General features: G+C 40.1%; 1 protein-coding gene across 2 annotated transcripts in view; it reads right to left on the reverse strand.

Moving 5' to 3' along the window:
- NBAS (NBAS subunit of NRZ tethering complex) overlaps positions 1–25,881 on the reverse strand; it is a 332,635-nt gene that overhangs the window by 237,817 nt on the left and 68,937 nt on the right. For both annotated transcript variants that reach the window (XM_024747243.1, XM_024747242.1), the window contains 9 exons: positions 19,162–19,225; positions 16,157–16,350; positions 14,796–15,053; positions 13,961–14,086; positions 10,449–10,600; positions 6,435–6,575; positions 6,094–6,172; positions 4,427–4,531; positions 3,922–4,058 (listed from right to left, as the gene is read on the reverse strand). In XM_024747243.1, coding sequence (XP_024603011.1) covers positions 3,922–4,058; positions 4,427–4,531; positions 6,094–6,172; positions 6,435–6,575; positions 10,449–10,600; positions 13,961–14,086; positions 14,796–15,053; positions 16,157–16,350; positions 19,162–19,225 — 1,256 coding nt within the window. The remainder of the gene's footprint in view (positions 1–3,921; positions 4,059–4,426; positions 4,532–6,093; positions 6,173–6,434; positions 6,576–10,448; positions 10,601–13,960; positions 14,087–14,795; positions 15,054–16,156; positions 16,351–19,161; positions 19,226–25,881) is intronic.

A 25,881-nucleotide genomic window follows, 5' to 3' on the forward strand; every position in this document is an offset into this window, starting at 1 on the left:
TGATGTATATAAAATGGCTAATTTTATATTTATAATGGATAATTCAAAAATAAATAAAAATAAAGTGAGGGTAAAATTCTAAATAGAATGGCCAAGGAAGATAGATAAACTGGAGGAGACAAATAAATAACCATATAATATGTTAGGTATAAGTGCTAGAAGAAAAGAAAACTCAGATAAGGGCAGAGAGAGGAGGGAGTGGAAGCAATGGGGAAGAGTGGTTGAGGAAGGCCTTTCTGAAGAGGGAGCCTTTGAGCAGAGAGCAAGTCATGTGAAGATCCAGGAGGGCACACCCAGCGGGAGCACACTAACCTTGAAAAGCCCTAAGGGGGGCGGGGAGGGAAGGCCTGGTATGTTCATGGGACTGCCAGTGTGGCAGAGTGGAGAGAGCGGGGCCCCGTACTGAGTGTCCCAACAGCAATCTGAAGGCAGTGGGGAGCTACGCGGTCATTCTGCGTTTGGGAGCTGTCCATTTAGAGCTTAGTGACTTGTTTCTAATCAATTCAACGGATCATTAAAAAGTCATTATTACTTGAAAAATACAAGTTGGCGGGCTGAAGAGAAGATAAAGCAGGATGAAATATAGGCTCTACCACTGAGCAATGTATACACTCACAGAAAAACAAGGCATGCACACAGAAAGTTCTTCAGCTGTCCGAGGCAGTAAACAAGGAAGTGGCAAGACCATTTCAGGAGCTGGCAAACATTGTAACCGAGGAGAAGAAGAGAGAAAGCAAAAAAGGCTGCAGATTTAGAGTCATTTCAACTCATCTCTTCCTCAGTTTGAAAGCATGATGCCGCAAGCAGGAACTTCTGTTCCTGTGTAAACCGTACCTGATGACTCCTGCTGAAGAGGAGCCGTGTTCACTCACTTCCAGACCCTACCATAGCGCCAGGCATGCAGAAGGGCTCAGTAAAACAGCGAGGGGCGTTTACATTCCAACAATCAGACACTTTGTGTCCATCTGACCCAAAGTTGCCAAGTGATTTGAAAATGAATAGCAAGTACTCAAAAAATATATTTCCTAAAAAAGGGAAATAAGTCCTACGATTGTATCTTATGGATCTCCACGTCCATTAGAGCAAAACTTTGAATAGGGTAGAAGAGTACAGGCTTCACCTATGGGCTAAAATAGCAATTGAATCTTTAAGGCTGTGGGAGCCTTGGAGAAACATTACCTGGACACCTCCCTTGTTAATAAGCGAAAGCATATTCTGTTGCAAAGATGTCCCTGCAGGACATCTTTTCATCTCTTTTGTAAACAGGCATAAAATGGACCTAATTTATCCAGTTAGCAAACAAGTTTAGAGAACCACTACACAAACACCTGGGCCCTGAGGATCCAAAACTCAGCAAGAGATGGCCTCCATCTTGAAGTTAGTGAGTTTAAGGCTGGGTGTTTATTAAAGAAGAGAACAAGGGGGAGAAAGGCAGTAATAAAAATGACTGACTATAATACAAAATAAAAAGTGCTATACTGCAAGAATGAACAAAGAATTATGAGAATATAGGGAAAGGAATAATTACTGAAGACCTCATAGAAGAGGCTATGCCTGAAACATAACTGTGGTTTCGCTTTGCAGTCACATAAAAGACATTACTATTAAAATCTATTGTTCTTTCTCAGTCTTTCTAACTATAGCAAAAACATAATCAATGTGAAAGACTTTCTTGAGAAACAAATATTAACAAAAAAATAAATCTATATTTTCTCAATATATTTAAAATGATTATAACTTAAGGACTCACAAGAAATCAGTCTTTTCCAAGTTTGTCTAAGCAACACATCCCACAAGAAAGATTAGAAATAACATCTAATTACCCTCTGCTGCAATGATATACCCAAAGTATTTACTGCCATTTAAATCGGTTATGACAGCCACCATAAAGGAACCATAGATAGGGCTTTCAAAGATAACATATAGCACTGGGCATTGTAAAACTATTCTAAAAACCAATTCTGAAATTTCAGGTTAAAATCAAACGTTTATCTAAGCAATCATCAGAAGACAATGCAAATAAATGAGTTCAAATCTAAGGAGAAACTACCTTTAGAAAAAACGTTAAGACAGTGGCCCTTTTCTCTATACTAACAATGTACAGTAGAAAAGGTCATTTCCATTCAGATTAGATCTATTTTGTGAATAGGCAGAAAATAAATGAATTAATTGTTAAATATTTATAAATACATTTTTATAGACTACATTTACTTATCAGTATTCAGATCTAAAAGAAACTGCTTGAAAGGTATATCCCAAGCTTTTTTTTTGCTCACTTTTATCATAACAAAGAATTACATTTTAGTACTAACAGTAATGCAAAATAGGGAGTTTATAACTTCTATTTTTAGAGCTTACTGACTTACAACTCTAAATAAAAATAGGTTCAAATCCTGGCTGCACTTACATAAAGTTTAATATGCTATTAAGCCTCTGTAAATCTCAGCTTTCTATAATAACAGAGATAATACCAAAGGTGTTGGGAGACCGGATGTGAGTATGTGCCAAATGCATAGTAATTACTGTATAAATGTTGGTCATTATCGTCAACACCTAAGCCTACAACTAGCAGGGGAGGTGCAGAGGAGGAATGAGGAAGCCACATGATCCAGTGCCCTCCCCATATCACTGTAAGTTGCCAGTAGCTAGAGTCTGTAACAATGATTTCAGTCAGAGCCGTCATAATCCCTTACAGTGTATTTTATAGTTTACAAGCAGATTTCATACAGACCAATTCACCTATTACTAAAAGTATGCAACATGAGTAAGCAAGACAGGGACTCTCAACTCTTTTTAAGACTGGGCAAATTCAGAAAGGATGCAATTAATGACTGAGCCACATTTACTAGTGGGCTAGTTTACCAGATATAAAAGGTCTCACAAATGGACATATTCTTCCCTTCTGCCTCTATGTGGTCAGACAGAGGCAAGGTATGCTACTCCCAGGCGGCATTCAGGCCTGGGGCTGATGACCTGCCCATCTCCAGGCTACACACTGAGGCAAACACAGCTGAATCTGGAACAACAGGGAGGATAAGGGTGTCAACCCTCCATGCAGTCAAAAACCCCTATATAACTTATAGTCAGCCCTCCATGCACGTGGATCCTCTGTACACATAGCTCCACATCCTCAGATTCGGCCAACTGAGGATCATGTCGTTTTTGTAGTATTTACTACTGAAAAAAGTCCATGTGTGAGTGGAACTGCACAGTTTGAACCCGTGTTGTTCAAGGGTCAACTGTATATTCTCTTTTCTTCATTCTCTGGAAGTGATGTTCTGGCCTTTGGAAGCCCACCAGATGGTACAACTGGGTCTTAATGGTCCCACTGGTCTTAAGAGTCTATGTCACAACCCGATTATCAAAAAGCCTTCAACTGAGATAAGGAGCATTAGTATAATGGGAAAGAGGTACTCTGATTTCCCATCTGTCTTTGTGCCTCTGGAATTTCATAGGGAGAAAAGGTTGTTGAGAAAAGCAGGATCCCCAAGACATTCCTGGGTTCCCTGGACCTACAACCTAATATTGTCAGAACTACACTTCAATTTCTGAAAGATACAACTAATTCAAACAGACACTGTTATCCTAAAAACTGTTCTTAACCATAAAACAGTATATATTGACTACATAGCCATAAAGCTAGGAGACTTTCTTTTTTTTTTTTTTTTTTTTTAGTAGCAGAAGACTTTCAAAAAAAAAAAAAAGCAAAGTTCACATTCCGTACGTTACAGTAATCTTATCATGCTAGACATATTTTGGTTTGGCCTCAGGATCACGTAAAAATAAGTTAGAAATAATTTTATAATCAGAAAAAAAAGTTTAAATTGTTTACATTTTAAATTTTTTTAATTTAAGATGTTTAGCATGAAACAAAAATTGTTACTTAGCAAAAAGGTAAAATTCAGTGAACATAGTACATACCAAGCTTCAGGGAGCAAAACGGAATATTCATGTGGAGAAGTGGTCTCTGGGAAATTGGAGAGAATCACGAGGCGATGAGGAAGCAGGTCAGATCCATGGTAAGTGAACAGAATTTCTAGGGCTTGTACATTACTTTCCTGTACAGAAGGCAAGGGCAAGTTTCTAACGTGAACCTTAGAAATAAAGGAGTGATTTTGTATGACAACATTCAAAACCTTAAAATTAACTTTTTTATGCAGTTCTGATATGAAGTGCTTTGAAAGATTCCTGATTTTTCCAGGTCTGTATCACTTTTCTCAACCTAATGCTCTAAAAATTATTTTTAGAACTCAGAATAATGAATAAAAAATTTTTAACATGATTCTATTTTCTCTACAGTTATTAATATAGTACAACACAGAAAGGAAATGTAATGATATGGGCATGCAATAACATTAACTGCATGGCTCAAAGACTTAGAAAGTGTTAATAACCATAACTGTTTTTTTTACAAAAAAGAAATTACCCGAGCATAAGTTCTTGCTGAGAGAACAATATTCTGATTTCTGAACTTCTTAAAGAATTCAGCATCATATCTCTGTTCAGATGCATGAGGCACTCTGAGGATTTCCTGAGGGGAAACAGTGATTTAATGGAAAGGCCTTTAAATATGGGTGACAAGAAAATATTAAAAACCATTACAGCTCTGCCTACCTAAATAAATAAGGCCTGAATTAATTAAACTCTCAACTGTTAACTAAAGTACTACATCTGCATTCTTGTCTTTATTTGGAAAATGGCTGTATTTATAAATGCTGTTAATTGAAAAAAAAATCCAGAAGTAAATGAAATAGGCAGTAAAATTACAGTAGGACAAGCAAAATCCACCACCCGGTAAAAACGAATAAGCAACAGTTATACATGGGTATGTACTATGGGCACCTGTCATATCTGTGTGAGAACTTTAGATTAACTTTACTGCTGCTGGAATGATCTATGTAAACTGCAGACTGAACCATTCATTCTTTAATCAGATATTTATTAGGGGTCAATAATGTGCAAGGGGCACTGTGATAGGCAGTGGTGACACAGTGAACAATAATACAGCTTCCCTGCTCTCCAAGTAGCTCAAAATCTAGTAGGGAAGACGAACAGGCAGTAAGAACAGGTAAAGGGAAACACATAGGAAGTGATGTTTACTGAGTCCCTACTATGCGCCAATACCAAAAGCCACGGTGTGACCACAAAAGGGAGGCTGAGAGAGATGGAGGAAGTAAACTGCAAATGAAGTCAAATTTCAAAGGTGGGAAATTTATACTAAATCCTGGGTAACGTAAGCTATGAGGGTCATGTGAAAAAGCAATCTAAACTATGTCTATTTTATGAACTGCTTCTCGCTCCTTTAACAATACCTAAATCTCATGGTACAGAGTGCTACTGAAATGCCCAACATGGGATATTTGTGGTTGTGGTCCCGAAGAAACAATTTTGAAGTACGCTTTAAGTTCAAGTGACTAACTCTGGCCATAATTAGGATCAAAGTTTAACCAACTAAATTCAAACCACTAATAAATCATTAAAATTAAACAAGTCAGAAATAGTCATATTAGGATTATTAAAACCCAGTGTGTACTGAATTTGGTACTATAGACAGGTATATGCCATAACCTAAAGTTTAAATGTAAAATAAAAGTAAATGAAAAGGATCATAAACCTAAGAAACATAGATTCTCAGAGATGGCTTAAGCATTTCTACTCCCTAGACTAACAAAGCAACTTCTGGCCTTCCATGAATCTCTAAATTTTACCAAAACTGATGTATAAGAGAACCTGCTTCTATACAAAATGAACTTTTCCCACATAAATAGTTCTAAAGACCAAGAATATCAGATACGAAGGCAGCCTTAGCATTTATAATGACAGATCAAATGAACATAACTGGTTTGATTATAACTACTCCTGGGCTTCCCTGGTGGCACAGTGGTTGAGAGTCCGCCTGCCGATGCAGAGGACGCGGGTTCGTGCCCCGGTCCAGGAAGATCCCACATGCCGCGGAGAGGCTGGGCCCGTGAGTCATGGCCGCTGAGCCTGCCCATCCGGAGCCTGTGCTCTGCAGCAGGAGAGGCCGCAACAGTGAGAGGCCTGTGTACCGCAAAAATAAAACAAACAAACAAACAAAAAACTACTCCTTACCTCATATGTTGCGAGTCGATCTAAGTAGGTTAATAATTTCAGTCTACAACGGCAAAGTTCCTTTTGTTCCAGTGTTAACCTGTTTTGAACAACTGTATTAGGCCACTTATATTTACCTACAAGCACATTTCTCTAAGATCTAAAATAGAATAAAATGATCAATATTCTATTAAGCCTCCAATTCAGGGAACAGTACACAAAAGCACAAGGGTAAAACAATACTAAATGCATTTGATTTAACTTGCCAACATAATGTACAGCAATTGTCACTAGTAAAGAACATACTTAGATTACTAGGTATTTTAAAGAAATTACCAAATGAACAGTAATAAATCATTTACTTTGAAAAGTTCACTAATTTAAGTAGTTCTTGTCTCTTCCTGAGCTCCTTCTCCTTTTTCTTCTCGGCAGGCTCTTGATCAGGTGGGGAAAGCTCCTCGTAAGGGATACCGTCAATGTCCATTTCACCAAGTAGTGTAAATCTGTGAGAAAAAAAGAAAACCCAAATCTGTGTATTTTTTTTAAATTTCATATAGTGAAGTACCTTCTCCTACTTTGATTTTATTACATTGGTTTCTGCAGAAACAGAAACAAGCAATTATTTGAAAGAAAGCTTTTGCTATTTATTATAAGCAAAGCAATTCTTTCATTTATGTCCATAGGATGGGCAAAAAGTCATCAGTAATCATCACATGTAGAAACTCTGAATATCAAGAAAATGAAAACTGCTTACGAAAACATGGGAGGCTAGAGTCACCCAATGTGAAACAGCCTATGAAGAAAACGTTGCCCAGAGTTTACAATGTGAATCACTTCTATTTAAGGTTTTAAAATGGTAATGAACGTCAGTCTCATTTAAATTACTTATCAAATACACTATCACACTTATATCCCCCCAAAAGTTCCAAATGTTTGATGAACAGCAGCTCTTCTCAAATAACTTTATTACTGTTATTAACTGACATCTGTAGGGTGCTTAAAAGTTTATGAGGTGACTCCCTCCTGTGAGAGCACCGGAATCACAACAAAGTGCTGAACGATCATCGACAGGAAGACACGAGCTCACCAGAAACCCCACGTCCACAGACAAAGGAGAGGCCGCAGTGAGATGGTAGGAGGGGCGCAATCACGATAAGATCAAATCCCAAGACCACTGGGTGGGGGTGACTCACGAACTGGAGAACAATTACACCACAAAACTCCATCCACTGGAGTGAAGGTTCTGAGCCCCTCCCAGGGTCAGGCTTCCCACCCTGGGGGTCTGGCGACAGGAGGGGGAATTCCTAGAGAATCAGACTTCGAAGGCTAGCCGGATTTGATTGCAGGACTTCAACAGGACTGGGGGAAACAGAGACTCCGCTCTTGGAGGGCACACACAAAGTAGTGTGTGCATCAGGACCCAGGGGAAGGAGCAGTGACCCCGTAAGAGACTGAACCAAACCTACCTGCTAGTATTGGAGGGTCTCCTGCAGAGGCAGGGGGTGAGGACAAGGACACTGGCAGCAAAAGTTCTGGGAAGTACTCCTTAGCGTGAGCCCTCCCAGAGTCTGCCATTAGCACCACCAAAGAGCCCGGGAAGGCTCCAGTGCTGGGTCGCCTCAGGCCAAACAACCAACAGGGAGGGAACCCAGCCCAACCCATCAGCAGACAAGCAGATTAAAGTTTTACTGAGCTCTGCCCACCAGTGCAACACCCAGCTCTACCAACCACCAGTCCCTCCCATCAGGAAACTTGCACAAGCCTCTTAGATAGCCTCATCCACCAGAGGGCAGACAGCAGAAGCAAGAAGAACTACAATCCTGCAGCCTGTGGAACAAAAACCACATTCACAGAAAGACAGACAAGACGAAATGGCAGAGGGCTATGTAGCAGATGAAGGAAAAAGATAAAACCCCAGAAAAACAACTAAATGAACTGGAGATAGGCAACCTTCCAGAAAAAGAATTCAGAATAATGATAGTGAAGATAATCTAGGACCTCAGAAAAAGAATGGAGGCGAAGATTGAGAAGATGCAAGAAATGTTTAACAAAGACCTAGAAGAATTAAAGAACAAACAAACAGAGATGAACAATACAATAACTGAAATGAAAACTACACTAGAAGGAATCAACAGCAGAATAACTGAGGCAGAAGAACGGATAAGTGAGCTGGAAGACAGAAAGGTGGAATTCACTGCTGCGGAACAGAATAAAGAAAAAAGAATGAAAAGAAATGAAGACAGTCTAAGAGACCTCTGGGACGACATAAAACGCAAGAAATTCTGGGGTCCCAGAAGGAGAAGAGAGAGAGAAAGGACACGAGAAAATATTTGAAGAGATTATAGTCAAAAACTTCCCTAACATGGGAAAGGAAACAGCCACCCAAGTCCAGGAAGGGCAGAGTCCCATACAGGATAAACCCAAGGAGAAACATGCCGAGACACATAGTAATCAAACTGGCAAAAATTAAAGACAAAGAAAAATTATTGAAAGCAGCAAGGGAAAAATGACAAATAACATACAAGGGAACTCCAATAAGGTTAACAGCTGACTTCTCAGCAGAAAGTCTACAAGCCAGAAGGGAGTGGCATGACATATTTAAATTGATGAAAGGGAAGAACCTACAATCAAGATTACTCTCCCTGGCAAGGATCTCATTCAGGTTTGATGGAGAAATCAAAAGCTTTACAGACAAGCAAAAGATAACAGCACCAGCACCACCAAACCAGCTCTACAACAAATGCTGAAGGAACTTCGCTAAGTGGGAAACACAAGAGAAGAAAAGGACCTACAAAAACAAACCCATAAGAATTAAGAAAATGGTAGTAGGAACATACTTATCGATAATTACCTTAAATGTGAATGGATTAAATGCTCCAACCAAAAGACACAGGCTTGCTGAATGGATACAAAAACAAGACCCAAATAAATGCTGTCTACAAGAGACCCACTTCAGACACAGGGACACATACAGACTGAATGTGAGGGGATGGAAAAAGATATTCCATGAAAATGGAAATCAAAGGAAAGCTGGAGTAACAATATCATATCAGACAAAAAAATCTTCCAACAAACAAAAGCCCAGGACCAGATGGCTTCACAGGTGAATTCAATCAAACATTTAGGGAAGAGCTAACACCCATCCTTCTCATACTCTTCCAAAATATAGCAGAGGGAGGAACACTCCCAAACTCATTCTACAAGGCCATCATCACCCTGATACCAAAACCAGACAAAGACACTACAAAAAAAGAAAATTACAGACCAATATCACTGATGAATATAGATGCAAAAATCCTCAACAAAATACTAGCAAACAGAATCCAACAACACATTAAAAGGATCATATACCATGATCAAGTGGGATTTATCCCAGGGATGCAAGGATTCTTCAATATATGCAAATCATTCATTGGGATACACCATATTAACAAACTGAGGAATAAAAACCATATGATCATCTCAATAGATGCAGAAAAAGCTTTTGACAAAATTCAACACGAATTTATGACAAAAACCCTCCAGAAAGTGGGCATAGAGGAAACCTACCTCAACATAATAAAGCCAGGACATGGAAGCAACCTAAATGCCCATCGACAGACGAATGGATAAAGAAGACATCAGCCATAAAAAGGAACGAAGTTGGGTCACTTGTAGAGACGTGGATGGACCTAGAGACTGTCATACAGAGTGAAGAAAGTCAGAAAGAGAAAAACAAATATCGTATATTAACACATATATTTGGAACCTAGAAAAACGGTACAGATGAACCGGTTTGCAGGGCAGAAATTGAGACACAGATGTAGAGAACAAACGTATGGACACCAAGCAGGGAAGGTGGCGGGGGGTTGTGGTGGTGGTGGGATGAATTGGGAGATTGGGATTGATATGTAGACACTAATATGTATAAAATGGATAACTAATAAGAACCTGCTGTTTAAAAAAATAAAATAAAATTCAATAAAAAAGTTTATGAGATGCTTTCACAAGATATATAACTTAATCAAGGTAATTCTCTGAAGAAGGACACAATGCTACACATAAAGTAAGTGAATGAAGCTCAGACTTGCCTATGGTGGTTCAGTTCAACGGTAAGCGCACCTAGGTGCATGCCGCCTTAACCTCACAGCTTAGAAACGGCCAGCATTCAATAAATGTTTGTAGAATTTGCTCTTTTCTTAGCATCAAGCTATCATATGTAAACGTATTTAACTTAAAGGAAAGAAAACTGACCTCAGATAAAAAAGCATTAATCAAAGGCAACTGCTTCATTGCAGAATAACCTAAATAAAGAAAAGTTTACCCTTTCCAATGTCTCAGCTTAAAAGTTTTCATAAAGTCACCTTTACTTCTATCCACATCTTTCCGGAACCAACCTGCCATCATCTGCTCCTTTCCCTATGGCTAAAAGAGCCTCCAGGTCTGTGCCTTTTAATCCATATTGAAGCAGTTCTTTTGCAGCATCCACATTTTCAGGAACTCTTTCCAAGCACTCATGAAGAACCCAGGATCGTTTCTTTATTTTACTCTGGATGTAGAGAAAATTTTAAAACAGAGGCATTAAAGAAACCACGATATCTGAGAGCACCTGAAAACTGCCTTCTAGAATTATAAAGCTATACGTAAGAGAGTAGAGCTACCTGAAACCTTGGCCACAAGCAGCTGCTAGAGCATCTCAACATTAAAAAGCTACTTTCCTAACAGTGACTAGGACTGGGTAGAGGGCATGTGATTCCAACTGCTTTCTTTCTTCATCTAATAAAACACACTGAAACACAAAGTTCAGTACTCTTTTTTGGAAACATAAAAAGCTCTTTCCAAACTTTTTAGTTGCTTTTTAGTTTGCACTTGGGCTGCATAGAAGAGTAGAAAATAAAGAAGTAAGGCAAGATTTATCTTCTTGTAACAAACATGTTTAACTTTGAAACAAAACTAATGAGGCATAGCATGTCAAGGTTCTGTATTTACTTGACCATGAGATGTACTCCAAAGCACAGATGATATTTTTTTTTTTTTTTTTTTTGCGGTACACGGGCCTCTCACTGTTGTGGCCTCTCCAATTGCAGAGCACAGGCCCTGGACGTGCAGGCTCAGCAGCCATGGCTCACGGGCCCAGCCGCTCCAGCATGTGGGATCTTCCCGGACCGGGGCACAAACCCGCGTCCCCTGCATCGGCAGGCAGACTCAACCACTGCACCACCAGGGAAGCCCACAGATGATAATTTAATCATAAAAAGTCATGGTATGTTGTTCCTTGGAAAGACGAAGGGCCCATATGTACTTCCCTCCCAACAGCTTCCTCTGACTCCATTCATAATTCCTGACTTGCCCTCTTCCTAGAAAGAGCCCTTGTGGATACAAATTTAGGGTAAAATCTGATTCATACCCTACACATTCCTTTACACATTCCTTCATATCAATTCTTTCCTGAAATGTCTCTGAACTCACATCCCCTTCTCCACATCTATGGCCTTTGTATCAGTCCATGTCATTGACACGTAACAACTGGGACACTGCAGGAGTCTCTTGCCTTTGGCAAGTTTTCCCACCTGAACCCAAATCAATGTATCTTTCTAATCAATATGCCCCAGTGTTCACCATCATGGAATCTCAGATCCAACAGGCTGGTTTCCTTACAGAGCCATTCATCCAGGAAATATTTACTGAGTACTTTTTGTGTGCCATGAAAATAGAACAATGAATAAGCCAGGTTTAGTCACTGGCCTCATGAGTCATGCTCATTTTCTTTTAATTTGCTCATACCACTTGTCCCATTAAGAATGCCTTCCTCTCTTCTAGCTCTACTTTGAATCCTTTCAAATCCCTGCCCAAAACATCTTCACTATATGAAGACTTCCATAACCAGAGTCTATAATGATTGCTACCTTCACTGGGTTCCCACAGCATTTGTCCGCAATTTTCTTGTATGGTCATTTCTATAATGAAGGCATAAAGCTTGTCTTCTCGGGAAGATTATAAGCTCCCTAAAAGCGAAGGCCATATTTATGCCACTCCTGTACCCCTTTCATTCCTGGCATAGTGCTTTTACTCTTCACTGCCTATTTATTTTGCTGAATTAAGTATTTCCCCCCATAAAAAATGTACATAATTTGTCTCTCCTAATATTTGTGAGCTCCTTCAGAGACCAAATCTGCTTTCTACTGTGTTACAGAAAAGGCCGTTAAGTGGATATACATGAACTCATGAGCTCACTGTCCTGAGTCACAAAAGAAAGAAAGATAATATAGGTTTGCTGTTCTGATATTCTAAAGAAAATACAAGCAACTTTGTCTTTTTCCTTTATTTCATTATCTTTCATGCTCTCTCAACTCTGATATCTTGCTTGTATTAACAGTTCATCTTCCCGTTTGGGTGAAGCATCAACTTCTTACACACAACTTTTGCAGATTACGTTTTTATTTATTTTTAATTACTCATGTACATGAATTTTTAGGGAAAACAACTACCATGAAAATTTCCCAACACTTCTTAGAATATTCCTACATGAAAAGGTATTTGCCTTCCTAAATGTCACATGAGAAGTCAGCACCTTCTAAAAATAGGTATGAGTCCAACTACTTCCTTACAAAGGCGCCAATGATTCAAATAAACAGCCAACATAGTAACTCTAACTGTGGCAGCACATAGCAGGAAGGATTTAACTGCAGGATTTAAGCAAAAAGGGGGTATTTGGCAAGTTTGATATGACAGTTATCTATTTATTGCCTCTCAGCCTCAAAAGCACTCTTCAGAGCCAGCTATGGGATAAACAGCCTTTCCTATTTGCGGCTGACACGATATTAAGCTTTGTCAACAGAGGGCGCTGCAGGCCACTGCAGAGGAAGAGGCTCTGGTCTCTAGTCCACGTGTGCGCTGGTTCTTGCTCCGGTCTTGGCAATGCCCGCAGGCGACATCTGGTGGTGCTTACTTCCCCCTCCCTCCTTTGGAGGACAACTTCCCACTTAGTGTCAGCTGCACTCCCATCGACAGATTCCTCCCCAGCGAATCCTCCCAGACACCTGAAGGGGAAGCTCCCTAAACTAGGCTCGCCTACACTCCAGGGGGAATGTACAATGAGGTATCACCTCACACCAGTTAGAATGGGCATCATCAGAAAATCTACAAACAACAAATGCTGGAGAGGGTGTGGAAAAAAGGTCCTGGCCACGGTTCCTTATCTACCAGCCTTCATGCTGGTGGGGGGCTCCCCACTTACCAGCCCCTGGGGTTTTCGACCCCCCAACCTCAGTTCACGGCCACCCTAGCAACAGGCATCCAGCTGGCCCATCCATCCCACCTTTCCCTGCCTGCCAGCCTTGGCTACTATGGACCAGCCGTGGCCTCAGGCATTCCAGCGAACTGCTCGGCCGTCCAATGTGCTGCAACCACTCCTTGTCCAATGAAGCCTGAATCCCAGCCCAGGGGGAGCCCTCCCTTCCGAGTTTGTTCCCTCCTTGGGTACATGCCGTTCAGCCCCAGGGTATTCCTTAGAGTTCTCTTTGCCCTCATATAGTAAATCTCTTGTTGCTAGAAAATATTAACTCTCCATATTAAAACTTCCTGTTCACATTACTGGGTGGTTCCTGGCTTCTGACAGGACCCTGACTGATGGAGGTGAACAGAGGTTAACTGAGGTAGATGAAGGGAAAGGATTAGGCCAAGACCAGGCAGTTGGCTGGTTTATCAGTGAATATTTGGTCACATGTCTTCTGCACCAACGTCCAGCTGCAGGGCCGACAGAACCTGATAAGATAATTTTTCAAGGTAGAATAAAACACTTCACATAGAAAAGTCAGCAGTGGAAAGTACTCCAACATGAAGCCCGACAGCCAAAAGTTTTTCCATAAGTTTGAATTTTACTGCATGTTCCCCAACATCTTAAACATACCAAGTAATTCTGAATTGAAGCAATGTTGACAGCTGACTTCCTCCACTGCCTCTGATACACCAGGTCAGTATCCAGGCCGTAGGTCTGAGCCAGAGACAAGGCTTCTTCATACTCTTCACTTTCGATCTTTGGACAAGGAAATGGAACACGAATGTGACATTACCAAGCAGTCTGCAGTGTCAAAACGATGACAGAATGAACGATGATAGCGTAGGTCATTCCTAACCACCTTCATGTGCACTGTGGCCCCAGAAGCTCACAAACATGACAAGGGGCAGATAGATCAAGTATTTCCTTTAAGCGCTTTAACAGAAAGATGAGAAACAGAGGTGAAACACCCATGGTTATAAAGTAAAATGGCAAAACCAGGACCAGCAGGGCGGCCCGACTCCTCCTCCAGGACTCCGCGACAGTGCAGCACAAACACGTGGAATACTCAGTGGTGATCAAATCTGCTTCCCAAGCAAACCCCGGACTAGAAAGCAAGTCTGCAGTTCTTCCCTCATCTGCTGCAGTCTGAGGAGACAGCTGTACTTCAACACAGAGGAAGTGAGAGCTGAAGGCCACATGAAGTGGAGTGAAAACCTGGGTGGAGCCACCAAGTAGACAATTGGTCCACATGAACTCCCCTCCCACCCACTGCTCTGACTGACTGCTCAGGCACAAAGACCAGCATTATTCCCAGCAGCTTTAGCATACTGACGCGGCTAAGACGTCAACGATAATAACAACCCCTCTTTAAATTTCTTCCTTTATTAAAAAAAAATAGTTTTTTCTCAATAGAGGCAAATCAAATCTGATGCTGTGACTGTGGATAGTAAAGGGACACCCTCACCTTCCTCTGGTAGAGCTCCTCTGGGGTCGTAGACCGCAGGCTCACCAGGCGGTAGTTTTTAGTAATGGTTCGAGGGCGTTTCCGGGCTGGTGCGAACCGCTCCATCTCGGTCACTAAGTACAAGCCCTGTTTTATATAACCAAAGTAGCGAGCCTTGGCAGATATTTCCTGATCGGAATCCGAATCCTCTTCTCCTTCACCTTCTTCTCCCGCCCTTGTCTCCAAACGAGATCGTTTGGGGGCAAGTTTAATCTCGCACTGAATTGAAAAAGGAGATGTTAAGTGAATAGTGAGGAACTAAAGATACGTTTTTAGAGCTAATGAGAAAAATATTTTTAATTCTACTCTGGTTTGATTCATTACATCAGCCGTGGGATTAAAACTAAGAATGGAACTCAAAGAAACCCAACAACAAATGCTATATATTTACATCAATAGCTCCAGAAATAAGCACAGAAGTTATTGGCTCCGAATCTCTAAAACTAAAGCCTGTTTTAATAACAGGTCATTAATACGGTCTTGTAAAATATATACCTGGTAATTACTTTAGGGAAATAAAGGAGTTGAGAATGTTAATTTCTTTCTTTTTGATATTTTTGTACCTGCTGTGAAAAGACGATTTTTTCCATCTATTTAGCAACATGAACCTGAAGGTATTTATTTGCTTTATCAAGCATAGCTCCCCAGCTTTTAAACAATGTCTTCACCAAGTTCTGAGTCTGAAGTCTGAACGATAACTTTCATTCCAGACCTAACACAGTTGCCTTCGATTTTAGGCCCTGGTTCTCTTTAAAGCACATCTTTAGACTCGGTACCAAACTTAAGGGGAGAAGACATTTGTCAGTCTGCACTGAAGTGAAGGCTATTGAAGGCCATTACCTTGAAAGACTTAAAATAATTTTAAATGACCAAAACATAACTTTAAAATATTAGCCTCTTTTCAAAATTTTTGTCATGATAAACAAGTTTTTCTTAATAAAAGAACCAAAAGTTTTAAGCTGTCATATTTCATAGGAATAGGTTAAAGACTGCATTTCTTAGGTAGTGATATTATTTATATTTTTAAGATAACTAATCCAGGAAAAAGAAAAAAGCTATCATGTCAATGAGGAAGAAATGCTTTACAGAGAGCAAAATGACTCTAAATGTTCTTCATTCTTATACAAATGCACTTTTTTAAACTGTCTAAACAATAGATCTTTTTTATACTGCACCAAGTTCTGATTCCAATAACAAATTTTTCTTTTTAAAGACAAGATTAAATAATGGGATAACCAAAATTAAAATCAGATATTTAGATTTGGGGGGTAATAAATGTTTACTCTCAAACACACTGATTGCTTTAAAAGGGAAAGCATTACCTCCAAAATCAAAAATCCCCCATCATGGGTAGCAGTGACTTGAGGGGATGGTTCAAACCATTCACAGGATTTTCCCAGTAAATTCTTCAAAGTTTTCACCGACGAAACAGTCAAAGCACCAGAGCAGCGAGCCAAAATCACTGCACTGTCCACCCACCAATTCACATCTATCAGTGGGTAAAAGGACTCTTTATCTAATGGGGGGAAAAGTAAATCAATAAAAATCCATCCAGCAATGTGGTTTAAATACAACACACTTAGTCCAATAATCAATTTTAAAACCATGTGAGTCCTAAAGGTATGACAAATAATAAGAAAAATTAAAATGTAAGTCACCACTCAGATTTTTACTCAAGTAGAAGATACAAAATGGTAATTTATTTAATGAACATCTGAATGCCAACAATTTGCCAAAGTCCAAAGTTCTAGGGATGCAGAGGTAAATATATTAAGGTCTTTCTGCTCAAAAAATGAAAAATATTCAGAGATATGTCACCATTTTCAACATATTAAAAAAAGGCAGGTGTGTACTGAGAAATGGCAGACTCAGGAAGAACTCTGACCTTCCTCTGGAGCAGGTCCTAAGATCCCCACGTGAGAGGTACCTTCTTTATATCCGGAGGAAAGGAGCATCCTTATCTCCAAAGACGGAGGGAAGCCAAGAAAAATGGAAACAAACAGGCCTTGCTAAGTTCCTCCCAGTTTACTACCCTTAGCTCAGACCCTTTTGTCTCTCATGTCTTTCTACAACTTTCCACTCTTCACCCAACCTAGTATAAAACTGATCAGGTGTAACTGTTCCTCAGGTCTTCATTTCCTTATGAAGGCTCCTGTGTCCCTAAAACATATTAAGTAAATGTGTATGCTTTTTTCTTTTTGTTAGTCCAATTTACTGGGTCTCAGCTGGAGAATCTAGTAGGGTAGTAGGAAAAATAACTTTTTCCTCCTCTATACTTGCAACTAATCAGAAAGACGAAAACATATTCAAGACCAGTAAGGAATTGCAGGGGTTGGGGGAGGGTGGATAGAACTGAACTGTGGTTCACCAAAGTGAGGCATTCGAAAGGAAATGGCATGATATTTACTATAATTTTATTGCCCTTTTATACCACTTGTTCCACTAAGGATCTGACGAGGTTTAAAGGTAATACATACAAAGTACACCATAAATTTAAAAATATATGTAAACACTTGACTAAGGAGATAGAGATTTTAAAATAGGAGGTCAGTGGAATTCCCTGGCAGTCCAGCAGTTAGGACTGGGCACTTTCACTGCCACGGGCACGAGTTCGATCCCTGGTTGAGGAATGAAGATCCCAGAAGCCGCGCAGCGCGGCCAAATTAGAAATAAAATAAAACAGGAGGTTAACTCCATGAGAATAACTCATTATTTTAATTAAAAAACAAAAACCATGAAAGCTCAACATTTTCTTCCGATTTAAGCCTAAAGCAATCTATATAAATAAGGAATTCCAAGAAAACATGAAAAGCAGTGTTCCTAGGCTTACAGCTTAATGTAATGCGGGATGGAAAGGAGCACATCATTTAAATATGCAGCCAACCTTCTAATTTGACAAATTATATTTTTTCTCAGAAATGTTTTTCTGAATGAGTATTTCGGATGATTATTTAACAAAAGCGAATACGTGAACATGACACGTGGTATTAACAAATCAATACTTTCAGGGTCTTTAAATGTGAATTAGAAGCATAATTTAATAAAGATTTTGAACCTTGTAACTATCACTAATTTCACAGGAGACACTTAAAAATTCAGCAGTGTTTAACTTGGGGAGTTTCACCTGAAGAAAAAGGAACCAATTACTCAAAGTAACTCTTAATATTTTAATTTTTGTTTTTAATTTTAATCTACCAATTAAATAACCACTATTGCTTTTAATTAAATGTAAATACTGGGTTTCTTTTCTATTTATAAAAGTAATACATGCTCGCTGCTAAAAAAAAAAATGCTTATATATGGAGATGTATGAAAAGAAAGAGAAAGTCCCTCCAACCTCTCATTACCTACCATCTACCACACTGGCACCCCAGCCCCAAAGATAAATACTCAGAGTCTACCCTTTGAGGAATCCCTTTCTGCTATCCCCTCCATGCTCATTTACAAAGGAGTACACTTACGAGCTTTGAACTCAGTGTGCCATCTCCACGCTGGCCTGTAGAGGGAGAGCCATGCTGCATGCCACAGGCTCTGCCTCAGCCTTGGGAAAACTCAAAATATTAACACCTGACGGTCAGAAAGCGGGATCTGTTGCCTTGTCCCCGTCCTATGAAATCTTGGTGTTCCTTCCAAAGTGAAGCAGAAGTATCTAGAGACTTTTTTATATGTAGGGTAGCCGAATATGCCACCCCAAAATGTGCCACTGTGGCATAATGATTATTTTGGGCTAGAGGCCACTGAGAAGAAGCAGACACAAGAAAAGCTCTCTGCCCTCTACCTATTTGCGTAAAAGCAGGACATAAATTTACAAAGTTGTTCTTCTCTCTGCTCTCTACCACGAAGGACAAGAGTTCATCACTGGAGACAAATTTAGACCCTTATGAGCCCAGAGATAGCACGGAAGGAATCTACATGACTAACTACTGCTTATCTTCCATTACTTTCCCCACATACTGGCCTTCCCACAATTTGTCACTCCTAGAAACTCCAACTGCTTTTCCTTTGTCTTGTCACTTGGTTAAAAATTGACTGTTTCTTTGTTTAGATGCTGTATAAGCACAATTTCCAACCATCCCTCGGAGTTACTCATCCCTGGGTACCCCCCGTGTATAAACTCAGTGTACATGCTAATAAACTTCTGCTTGTTTTTCTCTTATTAATCTGTCTTTTGTCAATCTAATTTTACAGATCCCCAGGCAGAGAACCTACGATAGCAGAAAGAAAAGGAGTTTTCCCTCCCCTATATATATCATACCACCTAAAAAGCACCTTTACTAAACAACACGAGCCTCTTAAGGTTTTAATCATCATACTTCATAAAACTCACCTTTGATTTTTTTTCTCTTCTCAGTAGAGAGTCTCCAATCAGGATTAAGGTCATCATAGCCTGGCTGAATTTGGAAAATAGGCACATAAATTCTTGGATCAACAAGGTAAGAAAATTATGAGAACATCATCAAGAACTTTGGATTTTTTTTTTGACAAAATACAGAAATGATGCTTTCCTTTCATCTCTTAGTTACACCTAGTTGAAATCTATTCCTCTCCAGGATCTTGAAAAGCAATTGTTCTTATACCTAAGATGTGCACATGCAAGTACTGTGACTCAATTTAATGAAGAAAGTAGCATGAATAAGAACCGTGATGGCTGGCTTCCCCGGTGGCGCAGTGGTTGAGAATCTGCCTGCCAATGCAGGGGACACGGGTTCGAGCCCTGGTCTGGGAAGATCCCACATGCCGTGGAGCAACTAGGCCCGTGGGCCACAACTGCTGAGCCTGCGCGTCTGGAGCTTGTGCTCCACAACAGGAGAGGCCGCGACAGTGAGAGGCCCGCGCACCGCACTGAAGAGTGGCGCCTGCTCGCTGCAGCTAGAGAAAGCCCTCGCGCAGAAGCGAAGCCCCAACACAGCCAAAAATAAATAAATAAAGTGATGTAAATTTAAAAAAAAACGTGATGGCAAGCATACAATTCATACAAATGAAAGCAGGATACACTAAGAATTCTGCGCGCGCACACACACACGCACACGCACACACACGCACAACTGCACACTGGGAGAACAGCCATGCCGTTGTGAATGAAACACCAGCTTGGATGTAAGAGCTACCCTGCCGCTCGTAAGGGAAGCAACCCTCCAGGTCTCAGTTCCCACAGCTCTGACGCTGGACCCCACAACTTCCGTGTCATCTCCAGTTCTAACTTTCTATGACTGAAAACCTATTGGACTAAGTCAAAAAATATAACCCTGCAATCCTCAAATTCGATACATTCACAGTCTAATCCTCATGGCAACACAATGCCCTGCCCACCTTTGTGAACGTCAGGACACACCATGATCTCTCAAGCATCACAAAACAACAGAGATGAAGCCACTGCCAGACATTTCCCAGGCCCACGTTAATCCCATAACCTCCAGAATCACAATAGTATGGGGGGAAAAAACAACAAAATATCAATTGGGGGTTATCTGAACTCTTAAGCCTAAAAAAAATGATGCTGTACTTATGTCAAAATGTGCTTTTTCATCTTATGCAACAGAATATGCATATATGTTTTACTACCAAGTTATCAGTGGCTTATACATTAGGGTATTAAAACTGATATTTCTGGGGCTTCCCTGGTGGCGCAGCGGTTCAGAGTCCGCCTGCCGATGCAGGGGACACGGGTTTGTGCCCCGGTCTGGGAAGATCCCACATGCCGCGGAGCGGCTGGGCCCGTGAGCCATGGCTGCTGAGCCTGCACGTCCGGAGCCTGTGCTCCGCAACGGGAGGGGCCAGAACAGTGAGAGGCCCGCACACCGCAAAAAAAAAAAAAAAACAAAAACTGATATTTCTTTCCATACCCTGAGAGAACTTTCTGCTCCCCACTACTATAAGTCGCCCAGAGCAGACCCTGAGAACAGAAGATATAATTCGTTAACTCTATCAGAAAAAAGTTGCCATAAAAGGCTATTTATATACTAGGCGAAGAAATGGATTGTCCTTAAGTATAAAAAAAAAATTAAGTTTCAAAAAATCAGAAGAAGGTACGTATTACTGAAAATAATCAACTAAATTAAAATCTTATTTGACCATTACAAGGCACCTTAGAAGTTTCAGTAGCTCCGAACCACCAGCTGCACCTCCACCAACAGCACCAGAGGCGTGCCAGCATTTATTTACGTGATGCCATGTGTGCCCCCCCCACGTACATTCTGGAGTACACAAGGAAAGTATGGGATAACACTTTAAAATTTTAAGCCCCACAAACAACAACAATTACGATTCAGCCTTGGGTAAATTTAAGGACGTATAGATTACAAAGAAATTTAACAAGAACTCTTGAGAAAAAAATGTAAAAAGAAGTCCTCTCATTGGCATAAGCACTTTGAGAATTCAAAGTGTGCTTGTCTTCATCCAAGTCAACGATGAGCAAGAGGACCATGAACAAGCGGTACTAGTCTAGTAGAGCCAATCTCCACACTCTGGGACTAGACTGTTCCATGTAGATCGCTTAAATAATGGGTACCTCTTGTGAAACCAATTTTAAACCCAAGGTGAAGATTTGTTCCTCTGCATCCAGGACTGTTAGTCATCCTTGTACTCCCACGTCTATCAGTGCCCACCCCTGTCACAGCAGTTAAATACTGAATGAGAGAATGAACTAATGAATCACTGAGCTCTAAGTAGAATGCCTAAGCTATAGAAAAGTTAGTTGACATAGTACAAATATTCCTACACCTTCTCAAAAGTGTGGTTTCTTCTGCTATTTAGTCAATGAACACTGTGCACTTACACTATGAAAGAAAGCAGAAAAAAAAAAATCAGACACTATATGCCCTATACTCAAGCACATAGATGGCTAAGAAATGGGTATAACTAACAATAACCGAACGTCAAATTTGATAACTGCCCAAAAAAGAGGTATAGATAAAAGTGCTAAGGGTCTTCAAAGGATCAAGAGATCATTTTGGATATGGGCTTGAGAAAGATGAAGGGAATTCAAGAGGATCAAAGAAAGCCTGATGGTGTTATATATGTTTATGGCTGGATAAGACCTGGATGTGGAAAATGGGTGGAGGACAACGTTCCAGTGGGAGACCACAGTGTGCACAGAAGGACACAGGTAGGGAAAGACTAAGCTTATTCAGGAAAAAAAAGTAGGCCAGAGGCTTCCCTGATGGCACAGCGGTTGAGAGTCCGCCTGCGATGCAGGGGATGCGGGTTCGTGCCCCGGTCCGGGACGATCCCACATGACACGGAGCGGCTGGGCCCGTGAGCCATGGCCGCTGGGCCTGCACGTCCGGAGCCTGTGCTCCGCAACGGGAGAGGCACAAAGTACGGGACTACAATGCATCATATTCTAATTATATGCATTTTTGTTTGTTGTAGGGTTTGGGGGGGAGGACAGGATTAATGAAATCGTTTTTTTTCATTGTGGTGAAATTAACATAAAATTAATCATTTTTAAATGAGTAATTCAGTGGTATTGAGTACGTTCACAACGTCTGCCACCTCCATCTAGTTCCGAAACATTTTTATCCCTTCAAAATAAAGCTTAGGCATTAAGCAGTTACCCCCTTTCCCCTTTCCCCAGCCACAGCCGCCACCAACATGCCCTCGATCTCTGTGGATTTACCTATTCTGGGTATTTTGTATAAATGAATTCAAACAACCTTTTGTGTCTGGCTTCTTCCACTTATCATAATGTTCTCAAGGGCCATCCAAGTTGTGGCATGGATTGGTAGTTCATTCCTTTGTTATGGCTGCATAATATTCTATCGCAAGTATATACCACAATTTGTCCATCCTTCTGTTAGCAGGCATTTGGGTTGTTTCCAGCTTGCAGCGGCTGTGAACATGTATGTGAATGCACTTGTTTGACCACCTGTTTTAAATTCTTTGGGGTATATACCTGTCTGTACTTTTGTCTTAGAAGTACACAGCAATTCAGTCTATATATCTGAACTAAGCGTTCAACTTCACAATATGTGGGCGTTTGATGAAATTATCTGTACAGTATACTTAAGAAAGAAGCCCAAACAAAATCCCAAACTTAACTCTGCCTCAGGCAGAGGTGGCCTGCCAGACCGGCAACCTGACAGCTTGTCCCTTGCTGCTTTCTTATACTGACATTCCCACTGCTCCCCTTACACTATTCAAACTGGCCCCAACTTACCACCCTTCAGAGCCAAGGACTCTGTGAGGAGAACCATGATCTGGCTGTGCTTTATGACATCTGATTCAAACGCTGCAGGCTGCTACTTTGAAGACAGGATCACCAAGATCCCAAGACCCCCAGGAAAGCGGGGGGTGGGGGGTACTCAGTCCCAGTACTATGCTGATATATCCTGAGCAGCAGCCTCCATGCCACTCCTCTCTGCATGACGTGCTACCGTATGTCTGAAAACAGCCTCAGGTGCCCTCACTTTATAGGGCAGCAGTAGCCTAGAGGAGGATGTCCTAAGGATACAGTTATAGATTTTGTTCAGAGAGGCTATTATGGCTACAGCATACAGCTTACATCTGTTTTCTTCAGATTTAAGGATTTTATTCGCTGACTTTTCTTTTTCTTTTTTTACAGCTGGAAGCTAAATATAACAAAGACCTTGTTGCCAACAGCATAAAAGCAACCTTTAAATGTTTATTCATTCCACAAACATTTATTATTAGTATTTAATACACCAAGTCCTTTGTTAGCTCTCAGGGAAGAAATGTATATTCAATTCAGTGCCTCCTCTCAAAGAGCTGACAGTCTAGTGAAGATGTGAAAACAGCTGTGGTTTAGATCACTATTAATGACATGAACTGTTATCTTCCCATTTGTCCTTCACTGATGCATCCACTTAACAAAATTAGGCCAGTACCTACTATGTGTCAAAGAGAAAATACAATCAAATGGAAAAGGTTAGTTTTGTGTCTGCTACATCCAAGTAAGTACAGATAAGCAAGTAATAAAGCTTCTTCAGAGAACAATTAAGGCCAAAAAGGAGATGTAAATATATAAACATAACATACGGGAAATGTTTGAAATGAAAATCAGTTTGGCAATTTGACTATATATTCCAAACATGAACAAAACTTAATACAGATTTCTAGCCACATGGATTTTCATATTGATAATGAAAGCCAAAGTACTTCATCAACTAAAAACTGGATAGAAGTAAATCAGAACGGGCACTTCCAAACTATCTTTAATCATTAGATTTTACAGAGAAAATACTCATTCAAACAAAGCATATTATGAAAACTAATAAAGCAGCGTATTGCTTGAAGAAAGGCCCAGATGAGCTGAATTCACAATTTGGTAAAAGACTTTAAGTGTGGATAGGGCAACAGAAACATTAGTTTTTTTCTCAGGCAATGTTTAAGGTAAAGTTATAAGCTAACTATACACTATATGTTATAGACTCTATTTTAAACTAATTGGCTTTCCGTTCATTCCCCAGAGTAGCCACAAAGAAATCCAAAGCCTGTCCTACCTGGCTGACCCAAGGTCACTTGATTAAACTGGAAAAATGAGAAAAGAGCAACTGTTTTAAGTGTTTTTCCACTGTTTTAAGAGTTCTTCAGTGATTTTCAGCCAGTGATGAATATGCAAAGTGCCACCACACATTTGGTAAGTGACACTATTATACCTCTCGCTTATTAACATTTTCACATTCCCAGTGTCTCTACATAATGAACTGCACAACTCCAGGTGTCATCGTACAAACCACACGGGCTATCTCTCCCTGTTTTCCATTAACGTCTTAACTAGTACCCAATCTGCCCACTTGAAGTCAGTATTTCGAAGTATGAGCACTATAAGAAGGTTCTCCGGAAAAAAGTCTTGACCTACGAAGTCAGAGGACCCGAGTCAAAATGGAACGTTGATTCTAACATTTAGTGATCTAAGTTAACTTCTTTTAGCACTACTCCCATCTCTTAAAACGAGTATAAAAACATTTTTTACTTAACAGGGTTTTTTGTGAAGTAAATGAGAGAGATGAAAATTGCTGTTGACAGCCAAGCCTTACTATACAAACACGGCTTATTCCCAACAATCCCCCTCCCCCAAACCACCAACTGATGTATGCACCATTCCTCTGAGCTTATCTTTTCATAATATTAACATGTTATTTTATTAATGTGTTTATAATTTCCCTTGCAAGACTATGAATGTCCTAAGGGCAAGGATTGTGACTTATTGCATTTTCTACTGTAGTACTTGGTAGAGACTCAAATACTTGAACTTTATTACTTTACGATAATTATTCTGAATAAAGTAACAACCTACCCTTGATAGCACTGTTACATGTAAGCTTTATAACATTTACTCTAATGCACTATTACTTTTATTTAAGTATAGTTTATGTACAATATTATATGTTACAGGTGTACAACATAGCGGTTCACAATTTTTAAAGGTTATACTCCACTTACAGTTATTATAAAATACTGGCTATATTCCCTGCACTGTACAATACATCCTTGTAGCTTATTTCATACATAATAGCTTGTACCTCTTAATCCCCTACACATAGCTTGCCCCTCCCCTCTTCCTTCTCACTACTGGTAACCACTAGTTTGTTCTCTATAGCTGACTAGTACACTAGATTTTAATGACTCTCTTCATACATTAAAGTCAAATCTAAAATGTCCAATATCCAATGTGATTCATCCCCGGAATATAGGTGAAAGGCTCAAACAAAGTATGGTTGTTCAAACTTCTTTTGCTGGACAAGGAGTTACCATCCTCACCTCATGTCACCACATCATAAGTACTGTGATATGATATCTATCATAAAGTTAAGGGCTCACCAATGACAGACTTTCTCAATTACTTATTCTAGTATCTAATACACACTAATTAGCTCAAGAGTTCAACACACCTGAGAGGGCTGAAGAAATCCGTGTTACATTCGCAGAGGAAAAGAATTTGTCTCTGTTCTTGTAAAGATCGCATCAAATAAAGCCTAATAAAAAACCTAACAAACAGGTTTTTCCCACCTTTTTAACAGTGTATTTATTTTCTCACATGGTCATGGTAAGAGCGTGGACATCAGAGCCAGAGAGCTATGAAATC

Source organism: Neophocaena asiaeorientalis, unplaced genomic scaffold (genome assembly GCF_003031525.2).
Source record: "Neophocaena asiaeorientalis asiaeorientalis breed wild unplaced genomic scaffold, Neophocaena_asiaeorientalis_V1.1 scaffold398, whole genome shotgun sequence".
In the NCBI taxonomy this organism is placed as follows: Eukaryota; Metazoa; Chordata; class Mammalia; order Artiodactyla; family Phocoenidae; genus Neophocaena; species Neophocaena asiaeorientalis.